Source organism: Podarcis cretensis, assembly GCF_951804945.1.
Source record: "Podarcis cretensis genome assembly, chromosome: 5".
Classification (NCBI taxonomy): domain Eukaryota; kingdom Metazoa; phylum Chordata; class Lepidosauria; order Squamata; family Lacertidae; genus Podarcis; species Podarcis cretensis.
The window spans coordinates 6,468,577-6,492,519 of record NC_137174.1 but is presented as its reverse complement, the minus strand read 5'-3'; the positions used below and the strand labels follow the sequence as shown (position 1 = coordinate 6,492,519).

General features: G+C 44.0%; 1 protein-coding gene across 1 annotated transcript in view; it reads left to right on the top strand.

Moving 5' to 3' along the window:
• SEMA3D (semaphorin 3D) overlaps nt 1-23,943 on the top strand; it is a 188,496-nt gene that overhangs the window by 146,059 nt on the left and 18,494 nt on the right. The window contains exons 12-17 of the mRNA XM_079975171.1: nt 7,263-7,485; nt 11,632-11,720; nt 14,695-14,736; nt 17,663-17,820; nt 19,620-19,684; nt 23,346-23,485. Of these exons, the coding sequence (XP_079831297.1) occupies nt 7,263-7,485; nt 11,632-11,720; nt 14,695-14,736; nt 17,663-17,820; nt 19,620-19,684; nt 23,346-23,485 (717 nt within the window). The remainder of the gene's footprint in view (nt 1-7,262; nt 7,486-11,631; nt 11,721-14,694; nt 14,737-17,662; nt 17,821-19,619; nt 19,685-23,345; nt 23,486-23,943) is intronic.

Below are 23,943 nucleotides of genomic sequence, written 5' to 3'. Positions count from 1 at the left end.
GTGCCCAAGCTGGTAAGACAATATCTCTTGTCATGCCCTTCACCTGTCAGCGCACAGTGGGAGTGTCTCTCACAGAAAAACTCTGGGAGCTTCAGCTCTCATCATGTGCCTTTCTAGCAAAGCATCATGTGCCTTTCTAGCAAAGCATCAGTTTTTGGTTTGGCTGCATTGTAAATATTCCACACTTATGTTCATAGAATAATAGAATTTAAAGTGGGAAGGGGTCCCCGGGGGTCATCTATCTAGTTCAACCCCCTGCAATGCAGAAATCTCAATTATGTTAGAAGGATGTTGGAATGAAGTTACATGGCCTTAGCAGAAATGTTATAAAGAATTAAGTATAATAGATTGTAATTGGATTAAAGGAAAAAATAATGTTAGAATTGGTTAAGTTAAATGATAGGACAGAAGTTTGAGGAAGATGGAAAGGATTGGCTGAAATAATTAATCGAAGTGGAATACAAAAAAAGGGAGGTGTGAGGAGGTCGCTGAAACAAGTAAAAGAAAGTTAATAATTGAAAGTATAGGTTGTGTTTCTTTTTTCCTTTTTTCTTTTTTTTAAATTGTTTTTGTTTTATTTTTGTTATGCATATGTAATATTTTTGTTTTTATATTGTATTGTATGGTTTTGTTATGTTTAACTTTTTTTTCTTTTTCCTTTCTGTAACTTTCAAAACTTTAATAAATTATTAAAAAAACAAACAGAAATCTCAATTATATCAATTAATATTACAATTATATCCATTGTAATATTAATTACTGTATTAAATGTTCTGAAGGTTTTTTTGTTTTGATTTACTTTAAGGAGACTGAAGAGTTTTCAGGCAGCAATGTGCAATGGTGGGGAGGGACATTTCAGGTAGTGAGTTTTGTTTTGGGGTTAAAAAGGAAAAGGGACCCCTGACCATTAGGTCCAGTCGTGGCCGACTCTGGGGTTGTGGCGTTCATCTCGCTTTACTGGCCGAGGGAGCCAGCGTTTGTCCGCAGACAGCTTCTGGGTCATGTGGCCAGAATGACTAAGCCGCTTCTGGCAAACCAGAGCAGCACACGGAAATGCCGTTTACCTTCCCGCCGGAGCGGTACCTATTTATCTACTTACACTTTAACTTGCTTTCAAACTGCTAGGTTGGCAGGAGCAGGGACCGAGCAAGGGGAGCTCACTCCATCGTGGGGATTCAAACCACCGACCTTGTGATCGGCAAGTCCTAGGCTCTGTGGTTTAACCCACAGCGCCACCCCGTGTCCCTTGTTTTGGGGTTAAAGGTAAAGGTAAAAGTACCCCTGCCCGTACGGGCCAGTCTTGACAGACTCTGGGGTTGTGCGCCCATCTCACTTAAGAGGCCAGGGGCCAGCGCTGTCCGGAGACACTTCCGGGTCACGTGGCCAGCGTGACATCGCTGCTCTGGCGAGCCAGAGCCGCACACGGAAACGCCGTTTACCTTCCCGCTGGTAAGCGGTCCCTATTTATCTACTTGCACCCGGAGGTGCTTTCGAACTGCTAGGTTGGCAGGCGCTGGGACCGAGCAGCGGGAGCGCACCCCGCCGCAGGGATTCGAACCGCCGACCTTTCGATCGGCAAGTCCTAGGCGCTGAGGCTTTAACCCACAGCGCCACCTGCGTCCCTTGTTTTGGGGTTAGTTAAGTGTTAAAAATATTCAAATCTGTCCCGTTTTCGCTTCTCTGAATCAAGAAGGGAGAAGAGTGAGTCTGTTTACAGAAGATTCTATTTTGACATAATAACCCCACTTTTCATACTTGAGTGTGTTTACATTGCAGGGTCAATTCCAAAACTTTACCAAGTTCAAAGGGAGGGGAACAGCCATGCTGTTTCGCTAGTAACCTCAGCTGAATGAATAAGCTAGTACTCTGGAAAATAAAAATAAAATGATCTCTCTCCATGGAAATCGCCATGAAACAAAAATATGTTCAGGGTGGGCTATGGGTGGAACCCATGTGTAATGCTTTCAACTATGAAGTTCAAAACCAGTCTGCAGTGGTGTGCACTATACTCATCAGTCTGTATTTTTGTCGATTGTGCTGACGGTCTCTTTGGAGGCATTGCCTAAGCCAGTGATGGACAAACTTGGCCCTCCAGCTGTTTTGGGACTACATTTCCCATCATCCCTGACCACTGGTCCTGTTAGCTGGGGCTGATGGGAGTTGTAGTCCCAAAACAGCTGGTGGGCCGAGTTTCGGGAAGCCTGACCTAAGCCATATTGGCTACCCTATAACATAACTGACTGTGGGTTTCAGCTTGGGAGTCTCACACTTCAGTTCTAAAACTACCGTATTTTTCGCGCTATAAGACGCATCAGACCACAAGACGCACCTAGTTTTTGGAGGAGGAAAACAAGAAAAAATATATATACTGAATCTCAGAAGCCAGAACACTAGGGATCGCTGCACAGTGAAAGCAGCAATCCCTCTTGCTGTTCTGGCTTCTGTGATGGCTGTGCAGCCTGCATTCGCTCCATAAGACGCACACACATTTCCCCTTATTTTTTAGGAGGGGAAAAGTGAGTATTATAGAGCAAAAAATATGGTAATTTGAAAATCCATTTCATTTCTGCAAGTGAGGCTTCTTTTGAAGTATAGCTGTATACTTGTATATCTGAAGGAGCGTCTCCACACCCATCATTCAGCCTGGACACTGAGGTCCAGTTCGAAGGACCTTCTGGTGATTCCCTCACTGTGATAAGTGAATTTACAGGGAACCAGGCAGAGGGCCTTCTTGGTAGTGGCACCCGCCCTGTGGAACACCTTCCCTTCAGAAGTCAGAGAGATAAAGAACTACACAACTGTTAGAAGACATCTGAAGGCAGCCCTGTATTGGGAAGCTTTTAATGTTTTATTGTGTTTTTATATGTGTTGGAAGCTGCCCAGTGTGGCCAGGGCAACCCAGCCAGAGGGCCAAGGTATAAATAATAAAATTGCTGTTGTTGTTTAGAATTAGAGTTTGCGTTCAAATACTGGCTCTCCAATGACCTTTCATTATGGACTACTTTGGATGTTTTTCCTGTTGGAGAAAGGTTGTGCCCTATGGGTCACTGAAAGTGTACCTTCGTACCCTATATATTGGGCAGGACTGTTCTCCTCTCAATGTATGGGTGTAACATGTATATAAGCTTATATATTAAAAAGCTCAACCCATGTAGACCGAAAAGCGCAAATACAGTGGTGCCCCGCAAGACAAATGCCTCGCAAGACGGAAAACTCGCTAGACAAAAGAGTTTTCCGTTTTGGAGGTGCTTCGCAAAACAAATTTCCTATGGGCTTGCGAGTTCCTGCGGGTTTTTTTTCCTTCCCCCCCCCCTTTTCTAAGCCGCTAAGCCGCTTATCCGCTTATCCGCTAAGCCGCTAAAAGCCGCTAAAAGCCGCTAAGCCGCTAATAGCGCTAATCCGCTAAGCCGTCAATGGGCTTGCTTCGCAAGACGAAAAAACCGCTAGACGAAGAGACTCGCGGAACGGATTCTTTTCGTCTTGCGAGGCACCACTGTAGATTCAGTTGTGCAATTTGGACCATTGTGAATTTAAATTGATGCCCATCTGCTCTGTGCAAACTTTTCACCCATAGCTGGACATCTCACAGGTGGGGAAAATGTGCCCAGTGGGCAGAGGGAGAAGGCATGGGCTTGAGCCCATCCCAAATGACTGATGAGAATATTGTCCAAGCCAGCCCAGGCTCCTAGTTCATCTTAGTTGTGTGGCAAGACCCTCAAACCAACCCCTTATTAGGATAAATAAATTCACATGGACACAGATACCGTATTTTTCGCTCTATAAGACGCACCAGACCACAAGACGCACCTAGTTTTTGGAGGAGGAAAACAAGAAAAAAAATATTCTGAATCTCAGAAACCAGAACAGCAAGAGGGATCGCTGTGCAGTGAAAGCAGCAATCCCTCTTGCTGTTCTGGCTGCATTCGCTCCATAAGACGCGCACACATTTCCCCTTACATTTTAGGAGGGAAAAAGTGAGTCCTATAGAGCAAAAAATACGGTATTTTGTTTAAGGTTTTTGGGCAAAAATTTGGCCACAACTTTATTGATGACAGGAATGAGAGCAGTATTGGCTTAGGCATTGGCAAGACTATATCTGACTCCTGCCCCTTTTGCAGGAAGTCTGTAAGGGTAAACCACCCAAAGGGAAATTGCTTTGGAGGAACCCGCCTGCATCTATCCTGGTGTCCCCAGAGGCCTGGCATGGCCCTCACCCTTCAAGCGGACTTCGGACAGGAACCAGGCCCCGGCTTCCTTTAACGGAATACCCTTGGAACTGGAGGGGCAGGCGATGGCCGACCTCCCCTCCCCAATTCACAATAAGCCGGTGCCTAACTGCCAAACCTTACAAAGTTGTGACGGTTGCTAAGAGGTAGGCAAAAACCAAGGGGCCTGTGCCAATTTGCCAAATGGAAAAAATTCCCACCTGGCCCCCAATTCAAGCCGGGCAACCAGTCAAAGTCCAAAGCAAGGCCAAAGGATCTAAATTAAAGGGAGGGTGGGTGGGTGTTTGGCAGTGCGAAGCAGGAGCCTGGCACACATCACGCTGCCACTTTTATACTTCCCCCCACTATCACCCTTTGACATGATTGGGCAATAGCCCTGGGTGATTGTGGTGCCACCCCAGCGTGAGGGCGATAGCTCCACCCATGCCGGGGTGGGGGGAACCAGGTTGAGAGCCTGCCCGCAACCAGGACCATCTCTTAAGATGATCCCATTTCCCTCCCAATGAAATGGATAGTTGTTGGATTTCAAAGATGAGGTGACTGTAAATGTTATCTGACAGATACTAGCTGCCACTGATGAAATTTATTCTGTTTCCCGATCCTATCAGAGATCGTTTTCTGAGCTATCAAGCACTGAATCCCTGCTTGTACTTAGAGAAGTGGCAGCCTGCCATCGAATTACCTAAGTGCCTCCAGGCAACTCTCGCTGTCATCTGGGTATTAAAAACGGACACAAATAACTGGGAAGATTCGGTCCAGTTCCTGGCTTCGTATGCAGCATGCATAATGCTCTCTGAGCTGCGCCAGATCTTAAGTGCTGAAGTTCGTCCAAAGCCCTAACAAAGTTTAAGTTGGAGCAATCTGCCAAATGGCATATTTGGTATTGGAAGAATGTGCTGAGAGACAATTACCTCTTTCTCTCTGTTTAAAAGGTCTGTGTCACAGAGCGAGCCTGCAAACTTAAAAGAAGCATCTTAAACACATTATAAAATGGTCTATTTGCTCGATAGGAGCAGCTCCTCTTTCACAGATTATGTTGTAGCTCCACCTGGCAGGAAATTTAGGAATTATCTTGTTAGTATGAAAAGATTACAGCTCAGATTCTGGAAACATGCAGCTCCACTGAGACCACAGAAAAATAGTTTCAGCATTATGGCCCATCGTTTTGCTGTAGTGATTATTTAAAGAGATAGTACTCATCAGCCGGATGGAGGAGAAGCTCTGGTTGTGGTATGCATATTGTGGGATGTTGGAGAGCTCTCTCCTCTGTTCCCCAAAGCTGCATAGCAAAACACTCAGCTAATTTCATGCCGTAAATCAAGCCCTCCTTTCGTGGTATCATGTGAGCCCAAGCATTCTATAGCATAAAATGTACTTATATTCAGGGGAACCCTGCCATTTCCTTTTCTTATTATTTATTGCTTATTTGCTTTCTTTGTGATATGAGGTAATGCCCTGCTACTACACTTTTGGATTGTGAACAATATTAAAAATAAAAATATATTTAGTCAGGAAACCCAAGACTTAATCCCTGCTGCCCCTTTATCCCACTAACACATGGGACATGAGACAGTCTTTCAACCTTACTTGAACATCTTTGAAATGGGACCATGAATATTGGTGACATCATCCAGTTTTAATTTATTTTTCTGGAGCTCAAGTGACTGTTGACAAGCCCTCTACTCAATATGGGCTTCTTTTGTTGCAGGACTGTAAGTGCTTTATCTGGCAATCCTAGAATGCATTGCTCCCTCCCCTTGATAGTCTCTGTGTATAAAATCACACAAGAATGCAAAAAGAGCATCTGGTGGATCAGGCCCACAAGCCATCTAGTCCAGCATCTATCCTGTTCTCACAGTGGCCAACCTCTAGATTTTAATTTTATTTTTAATCTAAATGCCCCCCTGCACATATATAACACCATCTAAAAGTGAATATAGTCCACCTTTGCGGGTATAACCAGTGCTGGTTATTGATAAGAGAAACCTGTGTAATGCCTGCAAAAAAATAGCAATCTTCTTGGTAATGGAGACCAGGAAGCGTCATGGAAATTAGCTCATAGTCGCTGCCCTTCCCTTCAATGCCTTTTCCAATTTTCATGTGTTCGACTATAAATTTGATTATAGCTGTGTTGCACTCATTTTCTCTCTGCTGTTTTCTTTAAGCAACTGCTTTTTAATATAATTTGCTACAGTGCTACATTTTTATTATTAGGGTGGTCTGTGGCCAAAAGAAATATAAGTAAATTAATTCATCATTTTTTTCGCATGCTGGCTACAGCCCCCCCGCCACCCACTATAGCATTATATTTTATTGTACATATTGTCATAATTTCTGCCTACTTCTTCTACTGTAAACCAATTTTATGTCACTCGGGAGCCTGGATAACAAACAAGACTTATTGCAATGTGTCTGCATATGTTTTAATATTGTTTTAATATGTTGCTCTTTTGTTGCTGCAAGGGCAACTGTCTTCTGGCACCTTAAAAACTAACAGATTTATTGCCGCAGAAGCTTTCGCAGACTGGTTTCCACTTCCTCAGAACATTACTACTTTTCCTGAGTAGCCTCAAGGGGGCAGTGTCTATTAACTATTGGGGGGGAAATACAGTTCATAAGTATGTTGAACATCTGTCTTGACCAAATGCAACCTATATACATTCAGCTTTGAGCAATCCCCGCTGAACTCAGTGGGACTTACGTCTAAATAGATAGTCATGGATTGCATTTTCATAGGTTGTGTTTTAACACTTCAAGTCCTAAAAATTTCTGCCTTCAGTAAGTACCAAAGTAACATTCTTGAAATGCTGGCAGAACTTAGTGGATCATTCACATTGTTCCAACTCTCTGTCTTTTCCCCCTAATCCTTTCTTTTCTACTCTGTCCATCTTTTTCTGTTTTTCCTCCTCTCCCTGCTTGCCTAAAGGTGATTTTTTTTACACACAATGGGCAACCAGGCAAACAGAAATTTCAAAATCTACAGGCAGGCAAAGAAGAAGAACCTCAAAACTTTTCTCTTGTCTCTCCATTGTGCAGTGCCCCAGCAAAACATATGACCCATCCATCAAGTCCACCAGAGATTTTCCTGACGATGTCATTAGCTTCATAAAGCGCCATCCGGTGATGTACAAATCGGTCTACCCAGTAACCGGAGCACCAGTGTTTTCCCAAATCAATGTGGACTACAGACTGACGCAGATTGTGGTGGATCGTGTCATGGCTGAAGATGGCCAGTATGATGTCATGTTCTTAGGGACAGGTAAGATGCATGACATTGGCTCCTCTGTTTCCCATAGAGACTTCCATCTTCTTGCAAAATGCCCTTTGCATGTTTCCCACACACATGGAACAATGTTGCGCGTATGGATCATTGCCTTGGGATTGCAAAAGACTTTGCCCTCCTTTCTTAACCCTGGAGCATGAGCATTTGCTCTTCGGGGCAGAGTATGTGCCTTAGTCAGATTGTGGACCCAGTCCATTGGCTGTGCACCATCTCACACAGGGCCGGATTTAAGTTTGATGAGGCCCTAAGCTACTGAAGGTAATATGTCCAGCTGTCCTGAATCAACAACAAATTGCCGCTGTTTTTTGTGTTGAATATATGCTATATGGTAATTTATGAACCTACATAACACAAGGGATGCAGGTGGTACTGTGGTCTAAACCACCGAGCCTAGGGCTTGGCGATCAGAAGGTCGGTGGTTCAAATCCCCGCAACGGGGTGAGCTCCCATTGCTTGGTCCCTGCTCCTGCCAACCTAGCAGTTCAAAAGCACGTCAAAGTGCAAGTAGATAAATAGGTACCTCTCTGGAGAGAAGGTAAATGGCGTTTCCGTGCGCTGGTTTGGTTTGCCAGAAGTGACTTAGTCATGCTGGCCACACGACCCAGAAGCTGTATGCAGGCTCCCTCGGCCAGTAAAGCGAGATGAGCGCCGCAACCCCAGAGTCGTTCGCGACTGGGCCTAACGGTCAGGGATCCATTTACCTTTACCTTTACACAACACCGTTGCTTCATGTAGCTTTTATTTGTTTCTTATCTTAGGTTTCTTTTTCCTTTCATTTTGTTGTTTTTTATCTTATATTTTGTAAATATACATCCAGGTTTCTTTTCCCTTTAATTTTTTTGGTGGCCCCCAAGAGAGCGGGGCCCTAAGCTATAGCTTGTTTAGCTCATACGTAAATCTGGCCCTGGTCTCCTAATAAGGATGGCTGCAACTGAAAAATACCTGAAGCAGGTTTGGAGTAGATAGGTTTGGAGTAAGGGATATAGTTGTCATGCATAAACCCTCACTGCAGATCCAGTTGTCTCACTGGAAAGATTCTAGAGTGTCTACACTGAGGCTAAACCAGCTCCTTCTGGTGATAGGTAGAAATGGAGTGGCGGGGGAAGCCACTCAGGCACCCATAGAGGTGGGGCGCACTGTGGGGCCTGTGGAGTATGCCTGCCTCCTCCCACTCAGCCACCCTACAGCGTGGGGGGGGGGAGGCAGTGGGCAGACCGTTTGGGCAGTGCAAAACCTGAGCACACCCAAGCCACCACGTCTCTCCCAGGAGAGATGCATGGCTCGGGTGCGCTGCAGGCCCCGTGGTGAGTGCCACCTGGCATGTTGTCACCCCCCTCAGTGGTGACACCCAGGGCGGCCTGCACCCACCGCACCCCCCTTCCTCTGCCCCTGCAGAAATGCCAAGGCATTTGGAACAGGTGCCTATCTGCAGATAAGTGCAAGGTTACTCCCTCTATTTGAAGCCTTCAACATCGCATAGCATCAACTCTCTGTGGTCAAAATGTGCACAATGCTTTTCTTTTCTTTAGCCATGGTTAAGGCCTGGCCACCAACCAGGATGAGAAATCAAGGTCTGAAAGTGGGTTTGCAAACCATTGTTTGCATTACGCATAGTTAATTGTTATATCTGCATTATGCAAATTGTGGTTAAGTCAGTCCCCCCCCCTTTCCTAGCCCCTCTGCTTGCAAAATGATAAAACAGGTCATGTTGCTATATCCTGATATATATTTTTCAGGGGCAGGACTTTGCTCAGGAAGCTAAACCAATGTACCATAGTACCTTTGGGACCTTAATCAGGGTCAAGGCAACCAACCATGGTTAGTGCTAATGATGGTTGAAAGCATTATGTCTGCACCAGGCCAACGTGTGAAAAAACTATCATTATTCAGTGTTGCTCTTCATTGAAATAGTTTTTTTGCAGGTTATAGCACAAAATGTAGTCAGTAGATGGCAGTCCAGAATTTCAGCAGACAGAAGAGTACTGCCTGCGGTATCTAAATTGTTGAAAATTGAGCTTCCTAAAGGAAGCATGACATTTTTATTTTATTTTACAAATTTAAAACCTGCCTTTTACAAAGTCATGCTAAAAACAGACTTCACTGCTTGCTTATTTCTGTGTATTGGATTGCATAGTTAGTCTCTTTTTCTGTTTTCCTACCATAAGTAAGATTGTGGGAAAAGTTAGTTTAGTCAATAGAGTAAATTCTGCAGTATTTTAAATATGTTGCAATAAATGATTCAGCTCACTAAGACTTTTTCCAGCCTTGTTTTCCAGTCACTCAATTCCAGGATCTTTTGTTTGTTTAATCACTGCCATATGCATGTCCCATGTGTAGCCTTGGAGTAGAACAAAATGAGAAGGGATTTTTTTCTTTTTCTTTTGGAAATAACACAGGACAATTGATTGCAATGGCATTGGTTTTGCTGTTTGTTTGCTTAATGCTTCACAATGCAGAGCGCGAGGCTGTGGTTACTCAGTGCTCAGGCAAGGTACTTTGTGCATGCTCAGAGCTACTAAATAGTTCCAAGACATGAGATCTGGTGAGACCTGAACTAAATCAACTTCTTCTCTGTTTGTACTCAACGCTACAACACTCTTGTAGTTTAAGGTCATAGTTCACTGTCCTCATTTCAAATTTGGGAAAACAAGGCCATTGTAGAATTAGTTTCCAAATGCTAAACCAGTGACTTCAAGACGCCATGAATTTGACTTGGATAAATTTATTCGAACACATACCTTGTAGAGATGCTGCATGGTGAAATTATCATGGATTCCAGATACAGTTTTTTCCACATTGAATGTGCTACAAGAGCTTGTGATTATTTAAGGGTGGTCAATTCAACATGACTATTGGCATGGGGCTCCTGCAGGAAATGGCAATCCCATATCAAGTTCTTTGCGTGTCGAGGTCCCCAGGTCCACCCCAATAACTCACACATGACACAGAAATTTTTGTTTAAGATTTTTGGCATAATTTTGGCCACAACTTTATTAAAATACAAATTTGTGAGTGGTTGCGTAGGCATTGGTTGCGACTATCTGCCCCCACCATGGGGGACAGACTGACATTCCGCACAATGCGAAAGTCAGAATGGGGGAATACACTTGGGGGTTACGTGGAGCAGGGAACCTGCCCTCACCCCAAATGCAACCAGGAGCTCATTGCTATGGCCCGAGCCCCCTTGACACAGTGGACAAGCAATAGTTAGCTCCCAATTCCTTTAGCGGAATCCCTTGCAGCAGCAGCATTAGAGGGGCAGGCACAGCCAATCCATGCCCCTCAACCAACCAAACCATAAACCAATGCCTAACCGCGAACCTTACAAGTTGTGACGATTTGCTACGCAGTAGGCAAAAACCAAATGGCCCCAGCCAATCAGCCAGATGGACAAAATTCCTACCAGGCCCCCGCTCCAAAGCAGACGACCCCATGACAGGCATAGCAAGGTCAAAGCGAACAACCCTATTCTAGGGAGGGAGGGAGGGGCAATCCAATGCACGGGCGAAAAGAGGAAGCCCTAGCCTTGTGCAAGGAGTTTTACTATTTCTGGCTGTCAATCAATAAATGGCAACATTAACTTCTTCCCAACAACAAGGGAAGCCCCAATCGCATCAGTGGCCAATGATCAATTAGCCCGCCCCACAACTTTGGAGTGTCCTGGCGGCCCCCACCGCAACACGTGCTCTCCATGAAGGAGAACACGCTTTGTCTCCATCCTTGGCATTTAGGAAGATGTACATTTCTTGTTTCCTAGCCAGTGGCAGAGAGTTGTATAGTGAAAAGAAAGGGAGTTTCAGTGCTTTTTTCGGGGGGGGGGCGGACACAGGGGTACGCATACCCCTAAACATTTTGTGAACCTAAGTCTGGCCTCATTGAGGGGCAGTATTTCAATATGAGTAGGGAAATGAGAGTAACCCCAAACATTTTATTTAGATAAAAGGCACTGGGGAGATTCATGGAGCAAAGGCATCATAATGTGTGTCTGCTTAAAAAAATGAGAGAGAGAATCCAATGAGGAGGGTCTGCACTCAGTCAGGTGCCATATCTAAAGAAGATGGAAAATCTTAATGTCAAATCCAAAAATGGCCACTGATTTTTGGCTGCGTCCCTTTCTTGCAGATGTCGGAACAGTACTGAAAGTTCTGAGTATAACCAAGGAGAAGCGAGACATGGAGGAAGTGGTCCTGGAAGAGCTGCAGATATTCAAGGTAAGATTACAAGCCTCATCCATTGGAACACAATTCACAGAATCACAGAATTGCAGGGTTGGAAGAGACCACAAAGGTCATTTAGTCCAACCCCCTGCAATGCAGAAATCTTGGGGCTTGAACCCACAACCCTGAGATTAAGAATCTCATGCTCTGCCAACTGAGCTCTTTCATAAGGGCAATTGAAGGAAAATAAAGCTCAATGGATTTCATTCTTCAAAAAAATCATTTTGGGGCGGCATAAAATCTTCATTTTGTGTTCCTCAAGAATAAGTCACTCACATCAGTCACCTGGAGAAAATTCTAGGATCTGCTGAAGTTTAATTAAGAATTCTGTATGCCTTTTTAAACTAAGGAATTATGGTGAAAAGAAACTCAAATGCTCATAACAGAATTGCCACAGAAAGTGAAGTGAAATATGAGGTGAATTTGGAGGTTCCTGCTTGGGCAAAACATCTGCATTGATTTCAATATCAGATTAGCAAAATTTCTTGGTTTTTTGCAGCCTGGGGTAGGCTAGGTGAGGAAGGAAAAAGCACACACCCCAAATAGCAGTTTTGGCCCCTGGCCCATAACTATGATGGAATTAGATGTTCTTCATTTGCCATGATTCTTAGAGAGTCGGCTTTAGGTCCAACCTTTGGCTTTCCTGCAATGGTCTGGTGGCTTTGAAATCATCCTTGGTGCCCTTGCTTTACACGGCTGTGAAAAACAATATTTTATCCAGGTAAATCTCTCCTTGTGCACTTGGTACCTTGATTACAGAGGTGGAATACTTCTTGTTTTAAATGTCATCTTTTTGCTGCCATGGAGGCCAAGAGTGCTCAACAGGCTGCCAAGTAATCAGCAATTTCCGAGCATGTACCAATTTGCTGCATACTTGCGAGATCACGTCAAAGGGAAAGGCGCCATATCAGATTTAATACCAAACAGGGCTATTAGCTCAGCAGATGTTCCTCCATGTTATAAATGCACTTCTTCTTTTTTTTCATGCGGAGGAAAAAAAATAGAAAGAGAGAAGGGACTGTAGTTTATTTACATGTTTAAGAAGCCACACCAGAATGATGTCATTGGATGTTGGGGTTTCCAAGAGCCAGCCCTTGTGACGACTTTGCAGGTGGTGGATGCTTTCCTGCCTTCAGCCTCATCTGCAGTCATCTATATGGTTTGCCCTGAGGGAATAGTTACTCCCTTCCCTGGCCCCATTCAACACAAGGCAGCACTCACAAGCCCTGAAGAGTGGCAGCATCAGGTGATGGTTGCAGATCTAGCATAACAGGCAGAGTATTCTAGTGTTTGACATCTCATGCCACCCAGTTGCTTTCCATGGAAGCCCCTCATGGGCTCAGTTGGCAACCCTTCCATTGAGATTCTTGGTCAGGAGAACCTCAAGTTATGGCTGGGTTGTGAAGCTCCTTGACTGACCAGGAGCATTTCAAAGTCCCTTGCCCTAAGCAAGTGATGGATGTAAGACTCATACAAAAGAGTCTGTCTACTCAGCCCATTCTGCCCACTTCCATTGTCCAGAGGAGAATGTCCAGAGGAGAATGTCCAGAGGAGGGCAACCAAAATGGTCAAAGGCCTGGAAACGATGCCTTATGAGGAACGGCTAAGGGAGCTGGGCATGTTTAGCCTGGAGAAGAGGAGGTTAAGGGGTGATATGATAGCCATGTTCAAATATATAAAAGGGTGTCACATAGAGGAGGGAGAAAGGTTGTTTTCTGCTGCTCCAGAGAAGCGGACACGGAGCAATGGTTCCAAACTACAAGAAAGAAGATTCCACCTAAACATTAGGAAGAACTTCCTGACAGTAAGAGCTGTTCGACAGTGGAATTTGCTGCCAAGGAGTGTGGTGGAGTCTCCTTCTTTGGAGGTCTTTAAGCAGAGGCTTGACAACCATATGTCAGAAGTGCTCTGATGGTGTTTCCTGCTTGGCAGGGGGTTGGACTCGATGGCCCTTGTGGTCTCTTCCAACTCTAGGATTCTATGATTTCACAGTACATAGGGAAAATACCTCTTTATAATAAGTTAGAATGTAGCACATGAAATTTATCTTGTTGCTGGCTCACATTTATTTCAATGTATTTGTTTATTTAACTTATATACTGCTTAACATTTTGAGAGGAAAAATCTAAGCAGTTTACAAGTACCATAATATATGACAAATGAAAACCATAAAAATGGCAAATACATTAGGGGCCTGCACGCGTACTGACTGTGTGAGGCTCAAATCAGCCCGTGACCCCTGTGACTGACAGAGGAGCCAAGTGAATCTGGCCGTTCCGAAACACCCTGTATGGATGCCCACCCTCTTTATGTGTGGACAACCTGTGAGATGGGTGCCACAAAGGCACAGGCATTTGACATTTTTGGCACTCCCAGACAGGAGAAGAAGAGGCTGTGGAAAGTGTGTCATTCTTTCCTGTCTTTTCAGCACTATATTCCTGTCTGCTTTCCCTCAGCGGATCAGAAGGAACCTGAGGGCTGTGTACAATATGAATCGCATAGTGTTCAAGGGAGCGCTGCTCAGATACTTCTCTTTGAGCACATTTTCCAGGAAGGTTGGACTTCACAGCTGTAGTTGATCCATTTCAATGGCTATGTTAGAGCTCGGAAGGTGTGATGCTTGGAGTGTTGGACTTAAGACACGGAAACACAGCTCCAAATCCCCGCTGAGTCCCAGAGTCTAGTGGGTGACTAACACACCTGGAAAATGGGCACACTTCCAGAAATACACCCTGTTTTCTTCTCAGGGAAGACAAATGAGTTTCCACTCCTGTCACAGGTGAATTCATCCCAGGCTGAAAGTCTCAGAATATTTTGGTTTCTAGGGAAGTACTATTTCAAACACTTAAGTAAGATTGCAAAGGGTTTTGGCTACTGGTCTCCTGCTGGTGGAGCGACAAATGTTTGATAGTCTTCAATCTAAGCAGAAGAAGGATTTTCATTGGGGTTTTTTCCATTTCCTTTTCAGCATCCCTCACCCATCTTGACTATGGAGATGTCCCCAAAGCAGGTAATTTATAATTGGCAATTTTAGCACCTGCAAATTGCTTGTACATTATTGGAGATAACTATACCTGTTTTTCAAAGAGGGCATCTAAACATTTTCTATCCTAATATTTCCATATCTTTCTTTTTCTTGAAGCATACAAAAAAAGTCACACCCTAGTCTGTCTTCTCTAACCACTCACATTCAATATCAGAATACTTATCTTGTTCTGAAATATATTCCTGTATCTATGAAAAAGAAAAAAATATATAAAGGGGGGGGAAAGGGGGGGGAAGTAATGTTTGTTCTGTTCTTTTATTTCCCAAACACATGAGCTGCACTGAAGTACCACTGAAATTAAGTTACAGATAGGTAGCCGTGTTGGTCTGCCATAGTCAAAACAAAATAAACAATTCCTTCCAGTAGCACCTTAAAGACCAACTAAGTTAGTTCTTGGTATGAGCTTTTGTGTGCATGCACACTTCTTCAGATACACTGAAACAGAAGTCACCAGACCCTTCTATATAGTGAGAAGGTGGGGAGGGGTATTACTCAGAAGGTGGTGGGATTGGGTGATTGGCAGATAGCTGTGATGAGCCTCTCATTATACATGACAAAGCCATTTTTCACCTTCTCACCCCTTGCTTTTTCCTGTAAGACCTATTGCAGTCGTTAAGTGTCGTCAACAGGCTCATGACAGCTATCTGCCAATCACCCAATCCCACCGCCCTTCTGAGTAATACCCCTCCCCACCTTCTCACTATATAGAAGGGTCTGGTGACTTCTGTTTCAGTGTATCTGAAGAAGTGTGCATGCACACGAAAGCTCATACCAAGAACTAACATAGTTGGTCTTTAAGGTGCTACTGGAAGGAATTTTTTATTTTGTTTTCACTGAAATTAAATTAGTCAGTGATTTTACAATCCTGTGCAACTCTACTTGGAAGTAAGTCTCATTGTGTTCATTGAGGCTTGCTCCTTAATAAGTGAGCGGCCAGGATTACAGCCTCAATGGAACTACAATGAACGTCCTCTGATTTAGGTAACTTACTCCAGTCCATATTGATAGAGCTCATGAAAAAAACAAACCCATTTCTATAGGTTTCTCATCTCAGGCAAAGATGTATTTTGATTAGATTGCACCAAACCTGTGTTCCAATTTCCCAAGTGTTTTCTTCCCCATTAAATAACTTTCAAACTTTCTGCCTCATTTGCAGGGCACATTCAGAATTTGGGTGGGTGTAGAGTTGATCTTATTCTATTGCCGCAAAGTAGATAAGGCTGAGGCCCACACTTCCTGATCTGAAAAAGCCCCATGCAAAAAGTTGCCCCATGCCATCTTCTCCTGGGCTTAAATTGAAGGGAGAGACACTGAGGAGGACACTAGCCACCAATGGTTAGAGACTGGTGTGAGCTCATGGGTTTTGCTTTTAAGAGAGGTCCTTGTTCCTTCCCTTAATGTTCCCTAAACGCCCTCAGCCCAGTATACCTGAAGAAGCATCTCCACCTCCATCGTTCAGCCCGGACAGAAGGTCCAGCTCCAAGGGCCTTCTGGTGGTTCCCTCCCTCCGAGAAGCGAGGTTACAGGGAACCAGGCAGAAGGTCTTCTCGATGGTGGCGCCCACCCTGTGGAATGCCCTTCTGTTAGATGTCAAGGAAATAAACAACTATCTGACTTTTAGAAGACATCTGAAGTTTAGTGAAGTTTGATGTTTTATTCTGTTTTTAATCTGTTGGGAGCCACCCAGAGTGGCTGAGGAAACCCAGACGGATGGGTGGGATATAAAAAATAAATTATTATTATTATTATTATTTAAAAAAAGACTTTCCACACATGTAGCTTTCATGCAGTGATTCCTTTCAAAGTAAAAGGCCTTCCCCTTTTTTAAAAATGACAACAAACAGCTGTCAGGCAGGTGGTAGGCATCTCTGAGCGTAGCGAAGGACGTCATGGGTTTTCACAAAGCTTGCAGACCCAGGAAGACCACCAGAGAAATGATTTGGAGTATGAATGAAACAATACTCACAAATGCCACTTAGCCATCTCAAAAGTAAAGTAACCGCAACAAAACCCCACATTCCTCCCATGATTTTTCTTTGCCCCAGTCTGATAATTTTCAGATGCAATTTCACTTATTAATTGAAAGGGTTTTGTTTTGTTTTTAAGGAAGGGTTGTTGTTTTTTACACAGCTCTGGTTTTAAGCTAGTCAGCTTCATAGCTCACATCTCTCTGTGAATGGAATTATGGAATTCAATACTAGTATGTGTTTTAGAACTTCTATACCGTTTTCAATATGCTACCTGCCCTGGATTTTTGATGTGGACTTGAGAGCCAGTGTAAAAAGACTGGCAATGTTATGTCTACTTGGGTTGGTTTCAGCTCAGATTGTTCTTGCAACTTACCGTATTTTTTGCTCTATAAGACTCACTTTTTCTCTCCTAAAAAGTAAGGGGAAATGTGTGTGCATCTTATGCAGCGAAGGCAGGCTGCATAGCTATCCCAGAAGCCAGAACAGCAAGAGGGATCACTGCGCAGTGAAAGCAGCAATCCCTCTTGCTGTTCTGGCTTCTGAGATTCAGAATAATTTTTTTCTTGTTTTCCTCCTCCAAAAACTAGGTGCGTCTTGTGGTCTGGTGCGTCTTATAGAGCAAAAAATACGGTACTTGGAGAAGCGATGATTGCCATCTATATCAGACTGGCTGAGGAAAGCCGACTAAATAGGCCCTGCTCTAAAAACTTGGAGATTAACTGCGCAGAGAGATTACTTGGACAAACAGAGTTTGTTCACTGATTACCAGAACATAAATTGCATTTGCTGTATAAATTTGTAAGGATTGTATAAAAATAGAAATTTTTAAATGAAAAATTGCTAAGAAGGAAATCAAGGCCAAAAGAAAAAGAGGTTTCTTAAAGAATGCTTCTAATTCATTTGCCTCGCCTGATTTCCAGCAACAATTGTACATTGGTTCCAGAGATGGATTGGCTCAGCTTTCACTACACAGATGTCACACATATGGCAAGGCTTGTGCAGACTGTTGCCTTGCCAGAGACCCCTATTGTGCTTGGGATGGAAATTCATGCTCCAGATACACACCAACATCTAAAAGGTGAGTGATATCATTCCTGCTTTGACCGAGCATCTAAGAGTAGCTTCTTATGTGATCCCCATGATTTCCCCCCATTATTATTATTATTACTATTATATTGTTGTTGTTGTTGTTGTTGTTAAAATAATTCAACATTAATACACATACAAACATACAAACATACATTTCATACAACATACCTACATACATACAACATACCTACAACATACCTACACTCAATCCCACAGATAATTCCCATCACCATCCACCACCCCTCACCCTTTGTGTTAGACTTCCAATCTACTCAATTGCAATTTCCACTTCTATTACTTTCTTTCACACACCTTTAACCTAATTTCATACTTCTTTTTCTATTACACATTGTTATCCATCTTATTTAGTATTCCAATATTTGAAACGAAACTTGTTTATTCTAATAGGAGTTCTGATTTTTCGATATAGTTTTGCAAGTATCTTTTAAATACCTTCCAGTCCCTGTCTGCCTTCTCTTTTGAGATCCTTCCAATTTCTCCCATTGTTTTGGATATATTGTAGTACTCCAATAATTTGGCAAGCCATTCTGTCTTTGTTGGTACAGTACCACATGTACCCCATGATTTAATGCAGAGCTACTCCTTCCCACACTGCTGGGTTAACCTGTGAAGCTCTGGGCTCTATGGGATGAGTTCAAGGCTGGCATTGGCGATGGAGGACACCAGGGCTTCCCCATGGATCCTCTGGTATCATCTGCTCTGCTAGTTCATGTACAGGTAACCTGGGTAGGGTTAACTAAGCTTCACTCAGAGTAGACCAATTGCAATTAATAGACCTCACTTAGTCACGTTCATTGATTTCAACAGCTGCACTCTGAGTAAAACTTAGTTAGATACCCCCCCAACACACACACACACACACACACACACACACAGATGTTTCCATGATGTCAGCAGGAGGAATCTTTGAATAGTATTACGTGTTACCTAACCTCTGAACAGTGGAAACATTTCAGGGACAGCAGTACATATACTGGGCTTGACTTCCTTGGAATTAAGGTCCCAGGGTTGTTGGCATCTGTCTGTCTCAAGATACAGTGGAGTGTGCCTCCAGGGGTGAAGTCAAGCATCTGGAGAATCACAGCGCCCGATGGGGCTGCAGAGACTAGAAATGCTTAACTGCTGCCTCCTGCATTGTTTTTTGCTATGTTAGCAGCACCAAAGTGACTTCCCTGGGGTGCAAGCCTGGGCCGTGTGTCTGGAGGTCCTGGGCTACTCAGTGCACAGCCATTAAAAGGTATTGTGTTCAACCTGGCATCGGGCAATACATCTGGGACCTGAAACAAGCTTTTGCTGTGTGGGATGCTGCTCTTTGGGATTCCAGGAGCTCCATTCCATTCCATTTTCTCTTTCCTCTGCCCCAGATTTCTGGGTATTCCTCACACCACCCCACAAAAGTGGGTCAGGATTCAGGCGCACACCCAGTTCTCACTGGAATGTTTTCCAGGTTTCCTTCTTCCATAGGCTTCCCCCCATCCAGCCACTTTTGCATTTCTGCCAAGCTTGGAGTACCCCAAGGCCTGTTGCTACCTGCCTGATTCTTATGGGTGCATGGTGCTTATTTGGCTATGGAAGAAGCAGCACTCGCAGCCTGAACACCAGAAAGAAAAGAAAAGTTGACTGTGACTATAATATCAGTTATGCCTTATTCATATATGTAATCTGATGTTACTTTCTGCAAGTGAACAACTTCCCTTAAGCTCCATCCCACATCCGAAGAACAGCAGGCATAATTCCACAAAGTCATGACAACCTTTATTTTTCCAGGCGTGCAAGGAGGCAAGACGTCAAATATGGAGACCCAGCTACCCAGTGCGGTGATACAGAAGATAGTAAGTATCTGCATCTTTGTCTCCAAAAAGATAGGTGAGGGGCCTAATGATTTTCTCAGCTCTTGCAAGGCCTGGTTACTGAGCAGATGATGCTCAGGTACCAGAAGTGTAGCCAGGCTGTGGTGACTCTGTGTAGACCAAAAGGCATTTACTTCTTAAATTCAAGGGCTGAATTGGGAGTATTGGAAACAACATCTGGCTTACATTCCTTGATAGATGGCATGCACAAGCAGATCTGTAAGCAGTGCCCTCAGTGCTAATAGACCGAGCAAGCTTATAGTGAGCCTGCTGTTGGCAAAACCGGGGTCCATAGATGTGCTGCATCATGTGAAGTGATGCAACCTGGAGGCAAAACAGAAATACAGAAAAAGCAGAGAATACCCTTGCAGGCAGAGAACTCATTACAAGTAACATGCACTATGCACACTTTTAATTTGTGCACACAAAAAATAGAGAGAGGGCAGGTGTCTGGGGAAGAAAGACTTTTGCAATCCCACCCGCTATTGAAGCCAATTTGTTCTGACGAGAGACGATTTTGGCTCTATGCTGTGTAGGTTGAGAGTCGCCTGTATTCCATTCTTATGCCTTCACCGGGAGTAGAAATAGTTAACAGGGAAGTCTGTGGAAGTTTGGGAAGCAAATATGCCCCCCCCCCCAAAAAAAAAAGAATAGCAGGTCTGGTTGGCTGGTTCTTGCTGTATACCTGAACTAACAATGAGCTAATTGGACTCTCTGCAACCCTTCGAGAAACACAAAGAAAGGAATAGTTCTGGAGATGACGACCATGGAAGAGTTAATTGGTGTCTATGTAAGTAGTATAACTGAACGTGAGAGGAACGCTACAGCTTTCCAAGAGCAACGCAGGAGGTCGGCTTAGGCAAGTGAGCCAAAGAAGCAGAATTCCCCCAAGGAAAACTGAGGAAGCACACTTTTTCCCATTCCCTTGGCTTATTTCCACAGAGCAACTTTTTGTCAAAGATCTAGCATCTTAGTTCCAGCTATCAAGCTATCCAGGCCTTCTTCTAATTCTTCCTTGCTAATTAAACAATCCTCTTCTTAACAACGGCCTACTGTCTCCCACCACTATGGACATTGTCGGGCTTGCCAAGTGCTCTGGCTTGCTCCCCTGGCAACTGGTACTGCTGTCTTGTGGTTAAGATGAAATTTCTGTGACAATGTAACGTAACGTTTTAAATGTTCAACAGGGTATTTTGTTTTCCTTTCTTAAACAAAACAATAGGGTCCCCTGCCCTGAACACACATTTGGTTTATTATTTGATCCAGGAAGAGCAACTGTTTTCAATTGCTCCTCAGTTATTTCAAGTTAGAGCTCTGCTGTAAACTAAAATTAAGGGCCATCAAATGGACCCGAGTACAGACAGGGTGAATGAGGGCTGCTGCTTTCTGTGCTGCTACTTTGGGAGTGTAAGCAGTGACCCAAGGAAACAATAAGTTCTCTTTCTGGAATGAGCCAATTGACTTTGTCCTGTAGACTGATAGGAGTTGACACAAAATAAAGCACCGTGCAGTTATGGACTGTGGGAATGGAATTCCTCATATAAGAGCCCCATTTAACGTCTTCTGATCTGCATGGTACAGGCTTTGTTCATGGCTGTATGTGGGCCTGTTCTTTTCACCTTGGCCTTTGCCCAGAGACTTGGCTTAGATGGAAGCCCAGGTGCAAGTATGGGTCTCTAATCTGCCTCAGTGGGAGACATCTAGGAAGCAGGTTTTTACTCCCTCCTCATCTTCCCAAATGGGGAGAAGTTCCAGGCAAAAAGTATTTAAGCAAGTTTGGTTTCATTTAGAAGGATGCCGCGGGAAGCTGATTGCATTTTGCAATATTTGTGTTTATTTACAAATGTATGCAAGCAGAGCATAGATGGAGGGCTGGAAAGACATTTAATTTTCTCCCACCCTCACTTAGTTTGCCTGCTCCCTGTGGTTGGAGGGATGGAATTAGGATGAAGAAGGCAACTGTTCCCTAGCCTTACTCAGCCTGAAATATCCCTAACAGATTAATGCTTCTGGCTACTTTGCCCCTGACTATTAATAGAAGTCTGCAGCAGAACATCTGGCTCTGTTAACATCCTCCTGTACAAACTCAAAATCTTACAACACCATGTGACTATGGGGAGTTCTTGAAGGAAGAACAGGGTGGAAGGTGAAGACAAGGCATGTCAAACCTCGTGCCTAAGGTGGGCTTCTTCCACCACAATGGTAGCAGGGAGATATCCCAAAAGTTTAGCGTATCCATTGCTATATCCTGTGATTTAGGTCAGGTGGCACTCAAGGCTGGTTCCAATCACGCTCCAGTGTTCTCACTCTGTGCCTTCACACCCAGAGCAGAAAAAAAACACAGATTCTGGCCCTGAGTCCCTCTTCCGTCTAAGGCTTGTTGTTGAATCATACATCACTTCAGAGAGTTGTGCCAGACACCCCTGGTCTGTGTTTATAGATTTACAGTGGTACCGTGGGTTAAGAACTTAATTCGTTCTGGAAGTCTGTTCTTAACCTGAAACTGTTCTTAACCTGAGGTACCACTTTAGCTAATGGGGCCTCCCGCTGCTGCTGTGCCACCACCACGTGATTTCTGTTCTCATCCTGATGAAAAGTTCTTAACTATTTCTGGGTATTATTTCTGGGTTAGCGGCATCTGTAACATGAGGTACCACTGTATAATCTGTTCCTCTTCCAAGTAACCTTGAATGGCTTAAGCTGAAAAAAGTTTGTGTTTATTTATTACCGTAGTTATCTTTGCTAGTTATGTTTGTTAAGAGGTGCATTTATTACAGTGGTGCCTCACAAGACGAAATTAATCCGTTCCGTGAGGCTCTTCGTTTTTCGTCTTGCGAAGCAAGCCCATTGACAGCTTAGCGGATTAGCGCTATTAGCGGTTTAGCGGCTTTTAGCGGATCAGCTGATAAGCGGCTTATCAGCGGATCAGCTGATAAGCGGCTTAACGGCTTAGGAAAAGGGGGGGAAAGGGGGGGGAACCCGCAGGAACTCGCAAGACATTTTCGTCTTGCGAAGCAAGCCCATAGGGAAATTCGTTTTGCGAAGCACCTCCAAAACGGAAAACCCTTTCGTCTAGCGGGTTTTCCGTCTTGTGAGGTGTTCGTCTTGCGGGGCACCACTGTATTTGTGAGCTGCTTCAGGAAGTCTAAGATTTCTCCCAGGGAAGGAACTTAGTTCTGGTATGGGTGCCCCAAATGCTTACTTTTCAGTGGTGGGGCAAATTTAGGGTTCGGGTTCCAGATGATGTCCCTGGCAACTTTGCCTCTAAGGAAGTCTGGAGCAGTCCTTCTGTTAACCCTCTTCCTGGAGCTAGCTGCCAGCCAGCAAGGTCACTGTATCCTCCTCACGGTTCCCAGTCTCATTAAATAGAGTAGAAGAATTCCTCTAAGAAAGGCTATAGATCAGATTCTGATTCCATCAGTGGTTTAATTGAAAGGAAGTGACCAATTCAGCCTTAAATAGCACTGTTATACACAGCTTGCACCAGGTTGAACCATCGTGTGTTGTGCTAAACCTGAGGTGCCTCTTGTTTCCCTTCACAGCCCATGCGCTGCTCTACCATCTGTTCTGCATCAGCTATGTTTTCCCTTCACTTTAAGAAATCGGGGCAGGGTTAATCTTCTGTACCATGTTTGCGTTCCAGGCATTAGTCATGAAACCACTGATGAAAAGGTGATTTTTGGCATCGAATTTAATTCGACGTTCCTAGAATGTATTCCAAAGTCCCAGCAAGCTTCCATCAGGTGGTTCATTCAACGCTCTGGAGAAGATCACGAGGAAGAGGTAAGATACCATCATTAAGAATGTATTTTCCCTCTGGAAAACTTCTAATTCCATGGTCAAAGGCAGGGGTTAATAGAACGAACAAATATAGTCTCCCTTGCCTCAGCTCACATACTTGGGAATGCTCCAATAATATCACAATGGAATATCAAGATCGAGAAGGCAATCCGTGTGCAATTAGCAGCCTTCCTTTTAACATTACGCATGGAGTTTTGGATATTCACTGTAATGTTTGCACGCACTGCAATTCTTCCATCCAGGCTAAATGCTGGGCTCATCACAGGAACCACGTATAAGTCATGTTCAAACAAATCATGCAGAGATGACTGAAAACGGTCACAGAGATGCAGGCCACCTTTCTCCATTCATTGTTTATCTCTGCATACATCTCCTCTGGAAACTCCTTTTCCCCAGGGGTTGGGAGGGGGAGAAGCACAGACAATTAACCTCTCAAAAGA